This window comes from Asparagus officinalis, chromosome 2, assembly GCF_001876935.1.
Source record: "Asparagus officinalis chromosome 2, Aspof.V1, whole genome shotgun sequence".
Lineage (NCBI taxonomy): Eukaryota > Viridiplantae > Streptophyta > Magnoliopsida > Asparagales > Asparagaceae > Asparagus > Asparagus officinalis.
Genome location: NC_033795.1, coordinates 78895071 through 78903379, shown reverse-complemented (window position 1 = coordinate 78903379; position 8309 = coordinate 78895071). Strand labels below are relative to the sequence as shown.

The 8309-nt window shown below is 34.2% G+C and overlaps 1 protein-coding gene across 1 annotated transcript in view; it reads right to left on the bottom strand.

The window, feature by feature from the left end:
• LOC109831729 (CBL-interacting protein kinase 32-like) overlaps nucleotides 1-6335 on the bottom strand; it is an 8478-nt gene extending 2143 nt beyond the window's left edge. Inside the window, exons 1-9 of the mRNA XM_020399125.1 lie at nucleotides 5284-6335; nucleotides 5029-5091; nucleotides 3509-3580; nucleotides 3279-3386; nucleotides 3103-3183; nucleotides 1416-1469; nucleotides 1183-1308; nucleotides 1013-1102; nucleotides 242-364 (exon numbers count right to left, since the gene is read on the bottom strand). Of these exons, the coding sequence (XP_020254714.1) occupies nucleotides 242-364; nucleotides 1013-1102; nucleotides 1183-1308; nucleotides 1416-1469; nucleotides 3103-3183; nucleotides 3279-3386; nucleotides 3509-3580; nucleotides 5029-5091; nucleotides 5284-5454 (888 nt within the window). The 5' untranslated portion in view covers nucleotides 5455-6335. The remainder of the gene's footprint in view (nucleotides 1-241; nucleotides 365-1012; nucleotides 1103-1182; nucleotides 1309-1415; nucleotides 1470-3102; nucleotides 3184-3278; nucleotides 3387-3508; nucleotides 3581-5028; nucleotides 5092-5283) is intronic.

Below are 8309 nucleotides of genomic sequence, written 5' to 3'. Positions count from 1 at the left end.
TAGAAACAACACTATAACTTTCAACTAGAATTTTTGGAAAGAAACTTTTAACTAGAATTTTTGGAAAGAAACTTTTAACTAGAATTTTTGGAAAGAAACTTTTAACTAGAATTTTTGGAAAGAAACTTTTAACTATAGAAACAACACTATAACTTTCAACTAGAATTTTTGGAAAGAAACTTTTAACTAGAATTTTTGGAAAGAAACTTTTAACTAGAATTGAGACTTCCTTTAGACTCACTTCTGAGTCCTTGAAGACCGATTCCACATCATCCAAATTTGCTTCATATTTCTCCTCAAAAACAGGGGGCTTATACCCTTTCTTGAACCATTCATCCTCCAGTATCTCAGACATCGTAATCCGCTGGATTAGAAACAGAAAGCTAACATCAATTTCAAAAATATAATGTAGACAGAAGTTGCACGTGTTGGTTTAATGGCTCAAAAGACGTACTATTTCATGCCAATATAGTTCAAAAATACCTCTGATGTTTATTTCAGAACTTTACACACACAAAGAAATATAAAATTGTCCTATTTTGATGAAGTTGATTGAGAAGTGCTAATTATAGAATGTTGGCATAAAGATATTTTTAATGTATATTGAGTGTCAACGGTTTCTGTAGTTTTGGATCAAAAGAATAGCTATATGATATAGGTCACTAAATTCCTTTTATATTTACCTATTGTAACATTATCAAATCAACTTTTTTATACATCAAATCTCAGATTTTTTTCTTCATTAGTCATAATGGTCTGTATTAGTTGCTATTACTCAGTATAAGCAGTATCGATCCATTTCAATTAAACTGGACTGACATACTTAAAATCCACTATGATGTGCGGGCATGAGCATACACATACACACATAATGCAGACGTACTTATACATCAGTATCAATTGACACTTCGGACCTCGTGAGAAGCAGAACAGTGCAAAGCTTTATTGTGTACTCTTTAAAGAATTGGTAATGATAAATGCTTCTTCCAACTAATTACGAAATGCAACTCACCGTCATGGGATTTGGGTCAAGGATCCTCGTTATCAGTCTCTTTGCACCAAAAGTAAGCCAAGATGGAAACGTAAAATCAGCAGCACAGATCTGCAACAGAAAGAGGACATCTTCAGAACAAATGAGAACAATATACGAAATCTAACCCTAAATGTGGTCTAATTGCTCACTTTATTATACAAGATCATAAGGTTATCATCCTCAAAAGGCAAATACCCGGCAAGCAGTACAAAGAGAATGACCCCACATGACCATATGTCTGCAGTTGCTCCATGATAGCCTTCATCATTGAGGACCTAACCATAAAAAACAAGAAACTGACTGAAGGCAAATTTTAAAAGAGAAGTGCATGGACGAAATAAGCATTACTGCCCATAATGTAATTCTACAGATGAATTAGTACCTCAGGAGCAACATAGTTTGGAGTTCCACAGGATGTGTGAAGTAATCCATCTTCCTGGATGAGAACTCAATTAGAATTTCAAACTTTAAAATTAAATTATGACAACTGGTAGGCTACAAAAATATCATATTTTAGATTACCATATATAAAATAATTAAATCTAGAAATATTTTCTAATAATAGAGATCAAATACAGGATGCAAACAAAATCCTAAAATATAAAGAAAAGAACTATATGATGACCGGTAAAGAAATTGACTACAAGGAATGAGGACCAACTCGCAAGATTTAGCATATCTAACTATAGCTATTTCAAACTAGTTTAGTAGGTGGATCTTATCTTACAGCCCAGCTCATGAAATCATGGATGAAATTCCACTTCCAAAACGTACTCATGATTCTGGAACAGTGGCAAAATGAAAAATTTGCATATAGATATTTACTAAGTTTGTTGACACATTGGAATAAAAATCACGAAATCATGTTCATTCATCTTTGCAATTGATGAATCCTAATGCTACTGGAATGTTCGCCACATGACCTGATAAAATGTTCTTTTCACTCTTCGATTGCTCGATGGTCACAATTCTCCTCAAGTTCAACTAGTTTACAGAAAACAACTCTTCAAATTATAACGGCAAAATTGACTGCCTTAAAACAAAATATTCAATCTCATCATATGATCAGTTAAATCAGATGGATTCTATCATCAATCCCCACAAATCTACTGACATAACACTGCCTAAGCTACCAGAACCTGGAAATAAAACTAAGAAAACCTCAAATCTCTAAACAAGAAGCCACTAGTTTATTAGTGAGAATGACAAGGTTGTAAAGAAATTTTATCTACCTAGATAAGTGCTCTTAGCTCAATTAAAGTGCTTTTAGTTAAAGCAAAAGCAATCACAAAGATATTATCTTCTGAAAATGGTAACCCAGAGAATGTTATACTCATTTGAAAAATGATGCATGCTCCTTTTTAAGGACTGCATGTTTCTTATGAACAGTTATATATAGTTTTAAACTAGTAACCTTTGAAAGGCTCTATATTTATTTTTTGCCAAAACTGATATTTATCAACTCACTGTAACTTGTTGGGGGTTCTAAAGAACATTGTGAAATACTTCTTTACCAATTTGGTAGTTCATCGATTTTAAAATTAATGAAAATTAGGTATGAAAAATCTCCTCTTTATATTTAGTAGCATATACCTGCAGTCCTTTTAGTTTTGCAAGGATGTTTCTAGGGGATATGGAAACGATCCCCTCAAGAGATTTTGGCCGAGAGAGAAGATTTGCGACTCTTACGAAGACCCCTTCTATAACTATCAAAGAGTATAGCTAATCCTTTCTGATGGATTTCATTTTAAAAAATATTTTCTCTTGTTGAGTAGAATATCTTGGATTTCTCCTCCATGGATATAGCATATATTTGAAGGAATTAGTGTTCTTAAGTTTTCAAATTTAGTTCGTTCTTCACATGCATTGTCAAAATTACAAGAAATAAAGTCATGGCTTCTTCAAGGAACTAGAAACTACTATCGACATTGTTAAGCGAGATGAAAAATAATTCTTAAAAATACACATCCAGAAGTTGTTACCTAGTGCAAGGATAAAAACAATACTCAATTATGTCATAATAATGCTTTAATAGCTTGAATATAGGGCTTTGAGCATTTATTGTTTACCCTGACTTGTTGAGACAATGCGCTTAATCCAAAATCAGAAACTTTGAGGTTCCCAAACTGATCAAGGAGCAAGTTTTCCGGCTGCAAATACATGAAACAAAGTGAAGATATTTTAACCAAACCATTAAATCTGCTGAAAAAAATCTTTATGCGATTACATCAATAGAAAGGTTCACCTTCAAGTCACGGTGATAAACGCCCCTACTATGGCAATAATCAACAGCATTAATTAGTTGCTGGAAATATTTTCGTGCTTCATTCTCCCTCATCCGTCCATCATTAACCTATAGGATCAAAATTTCGCAACCGTCATGAATAATGGATGACCTACTAAATAAAGACCAGTCCACATATACCTGCTAGTTTCCTTTGACATAAACAGAAGGTTAGAAACTTTAACACTTACAATTTTGTCAAAGAGCTCTCCCCCAGTTACAAATTCAAGAACGATAAATATCTTTGTTTTGCTTCCCATTACCTGACGAGAAAATAAAATTTTTAGTTGATAATAGTATACTGACAAATAGAACTATGATTTGGGTTTTAAATGCATTTACGGCTAAGTTTAAATATCTTTTACACCTTATGAGCTCAGTATTAAAAATGGTCTTATGGCATTTGTCATGAATGTAAACACCAATAGCTGTTTTTTTGGCACTGACAATAGATATGGATGCATGTACATATATTCAGATAAAAACGGGGCATTTTAAGGGAGATGCTTTTTTTTTAAAACTTATACTTGAGCATATAAAGGCATATTCAGTGAAACAATGCAAAGCCATCTTAAATGAAATGATTTTGACCGCTTTTTTTAAATTTATACTTGAGCATATAAAGGCATATTCAGTGAAACAATGCAAAGCCATCTTAAATGAAATGATAGGAAATCTCATCAGCAGGTGAGTGCTTTTGTCTTCTTATTCTCGTAATGCAAAGGACATAAAAATATTCTTTTCAGAAGGAATAAACACCTAAACATAACACCCAAAACACTGGACAGATTTATTGTCTGAAAATGAACCAAGATCAACATTTCAGGATAACCGTAAGACATCACTAAACCTTGAACTAGGTTGAACATCTCGTAAAAAAAAAAAAAAAAATCTCACAAAAATTTTCTTCTCTCACTTATATGCATCTACGTTGCCTTCTCATGATATTGGAAGGAGAATAGAGAATGAGGGTTGAAGATATGTGGTGGTTCCTTAAGAATTAAAAGTTCGCCTCTTTAGTTACTGTATCATATTGATGTAATCAAGCTTGTGGTTGCTACATTTAGTATATGTACTCACTAGGAAGCCAAAGTTGGCACCTCAGTGTAAATTTGCAGAGAAGAAAATCACGCAATTTCTGCTTTTAGAGAACAAATTTGACGCAGACAATATTCAGATAACTAGAATCATGCAACTGGTTACGGAGAAAATTTTCAGATAACTATTAATTTTGGCTTGTACATAGTGTACCGTTGCTTGCATATCTAACATGATAACATGTATTTTTGTTTTAAGCTCAAAGTAACCAGATCCACGAAACATAATATCAAGTTTGAATGGAGTTCATATATGTTAGTTGTAGCTTTTAACAATTTTGGAAAATGACTCTGAAACAAATCAGACAACTAACAACAACTAAATATGTCCATATTTTACATGCTACAAAAAATGAAAACAATGAATAATCCATAAAAGAACATGCTTCGATTTATGTCAACTCATGCAAAAATTGGAAAGTTTGCAAACTGCATCTCCAAACAGAGAGGAGTGCTCCACGAATACCAGAGGACATAAAGAGGAAGTAGGAACTTTTAAGCTTACACTTCTATTTGTTACATTCACATGCCACATTTTTCGGCTCACTAGAAGAACATAGGTTACAAAATCACGGGCAATTAACTGACATAATAAAAGAAAACTCTTGGACTACCTCATACAGGCGAACTACATTGGGATGCTTTATTAACTTCATGGTTGCAATTTCCCGCTTGATCTGCATTGAATTATAAATGATCACCTTAGCATAAATCTCTCAATGATAAAGGAAGACACATGCAAATATTCATCTTAGGAAAAACTTCTAAAGGAAAAGACAAGGCATATTTTGCACAATATAGCAGATATGAAGAGAAATTAATGTGCAAATGAGACTTTTTCTTCGATTATACAAGAGTAAGAAGGAGACCTGTTCAACTAGCTTGTGCTTGAGAACCTTCTCCTTATCAAGAATTTTGATGGCAACGGCTTCACCAGTTTTGGCGTTTCTAGCAAACTTGACCTTTGCAAATGTCCCTTCTCCAATTGTTCGTCCTAGCTCATAATCACCCACACGCCGCTTCACTTTGGCCGAATTCATTTCTACCTTTATCTTCACTCCCCCCAAAATCAAAAGGTTTACCTTATCTAGTACCTTCTGAATGGACTGTTGATACCGGTGTTATAGAAAAGGGAATCAACAGGGGTAAAGGCAAATAAATATTCATTCACATCAATTTTTTTTAAAAAAAGAATAATTGCATATAACCCCTCATTTATATCTTCAGTAGTACTTATCACCCCGTCAACTCGTACCCCAGAGTGATGAGCGCTAATATACGAGTTGAAGCTGATAAGTACTATTGAGTGATGAGTGGAGTTATCTGCAGTTTACTAAAAAAGAATAAGGCAGCTGCAAGGCTACTTGAAATGACCAAGCAGCCAATAACAATGGATAGTGAAGTACTAAGGGAAAACATTTGATGTTTTCTTGAAATGAATGTCCACATATCACTAATAAGAATAAAAACAAATGGAGGAAAGAATATCATGAAGAAAACAATCACCTAGTAATCCAGTTATTTTAAAATTAAAAAAAAAATCACTTAAAGCAGTATAAATTAAATATCAAAACAGCTTAACCTGTCAAATAATAAGCATTCTTATTCCAGTCCGAGGGTATATTTGTCGGAAATATTAATTCTAAAAAATTATTCAAGAAATAGCACAGCCTTAACTGGCACAAAACATATAGCAAAAATAACTATCAATTACAGGAAAATCATAAATTAGATGCTAAACCAACCAAAATTGAGGGATGTTATAAGAACTATCATTCATCTCAATAAAGGACATAGATAGCCTCATTATCAAAAGAAAGAACTGTTTAAGAAGCAACACAAATTGAAGGGTTCTTTTGATATTAGCCCCTCAAATCTTCAATATTTTCTTAGTAGCCCCCCAAATCTTTGAAATTGATCTTAGTCCCCCAAATCTTTGATAATCTCAGGACCCCCAAATCCTATTAGTATATTGAAATAAGCCCCCGAAATTAAAATCTATTTAAGATGAGCGAATTATTCTGTTAGGTTTAACTTTTTTGGTGATTTGCCAGTGATACCCCTCTCACACAAACCCAATCCCATTAACCACTTTAACTTATACTTGTTAAGCTCTCCAATTCCATTTCATAAAACCCTAATCCAAACTCATTTTCAACTTCATCTCCTCTAGCATCTTCTCCAATGTCTTCCCCAATAGGAATCCACCCGATGCAAATTTTGGATTAGAGCTGAAGAGAGCCGTTAGGAAAGATGTTGGAGGAGATGAGGTAGATAATGGCTTTGGGTTAGGGTTTTATTAAACGAATTTGTAGAGCTGAACGAGTATAAGTTAAAGTGGTTAATGAGATTGGGTTTGTGTGAGAGGGGTATAACTGAACGAGTATAAGTTAAAGTGGTTAATGATATTGGGTTTGTGTGAGAGGGGTATAACTGACAAATCACCAAAAAGGTTAAATTAAATAGAATATTTCCCCAGTTTAACCATATTTTAGTTGTGGGGGATTATTTCAACATACTAATAGGATATGGGGGCCGAGGTCAATTTCAAAATTTTGAGGGGCTAATGTCGAAATATTAAGGATTTTGGGGGGCGTGAGATTAATTTCAAAGATTTAGCAGGCTAATATCAAAATATTGAAGATTTGGGGGCTAATATCGAAATAATCATTAATTGAAATATATAGACAAACCGCAGAAGTCTCAAAACAATAAATATCTTTCAAACTACTCAACCAGATGAATTGTGAGCCACCAAAATTGAACTCTCCAATGTCCCAATTACTTGTCAAAGACAATTCAAAGAGAACAACCTAGAAATCAAAGTCCACATATACCAGCGCACTTCAGCACTAGGGGCAAAAAAATGAATCTGGATAGAGAAGTATCAGAACTAGAATTATTGATCCCGAACATGAATCACATTGGAAGGAAAGCTCAATAGGAAATGATGACTCGAACCAAAAACATCAATTTTTTCAATGGATTATTACCAAAATTGAATAAACCTACAGACTGACCATCTCTCACATTCTAAATCCTCATCTCCAAACAATCACATAGACAACTGGATTAAGATTGCAAACAAAAAGGGCAAAAAAATGATTTGTTTCCCAATAAAACCAAGAAATTGAAATACCCATATCAACCAAATTGCGGGGGAAAAAAATCTAACTTTTAACCTCAAAGAACAAGTATCATAGAATTTGCAGCAGGAGATCCACATCAAAACATCCAACATTCAAAACCCATTACCAAGATCACTCTACCCATAATACCCACATCCTCAAATTCTCAAATGAATAGGCAAAAGCCCCTTGAGTCTCAACAAAATGAACCGGGGGGGGGGGGGGGGGGGGGGGGGGGGGGTGGCGCTCCCACATTTTTACCAAAATCAGACAATCTGCCCAGTTCTCAGAGTGCTGATAGTTTCTTCTCTTCTTGCTGCTGCAAATGAACAGGAAGATAGAAAATAAATTTGGTCCAGCACAAAGAGAGAAAGGACTGAATATGGAGCCAAACCTCTTTCTCTCTCCGGTCTCTCTCTCTCTCTCTCTCTGCTTTTGCTTTTTACTGAGGATCTAGATTGTACTATATTGTCCTTTGTGAATGAATGCTTCAGTTACTATTTATATCAACAACTCCCTTTTTTCTTCCGTCTTCTCATTTTTACATCCATTCCCTCCTTTGGGTTTCCCTCTCCAACCTCTTTCATTTATTAACCAAGCTTCAACTCTTCAATTAGCTAATAATGGAAAGCTTCAAGGGATTTGAATAGTTCAAGATGATCTTTATTACCTTTTGAGAGACATGACCTACATTCATACAGCTCAGCAGATCTATCCCTTATACAAATAGGAGGATCAGATAAATCCTATCCATGCTACAGTAATTT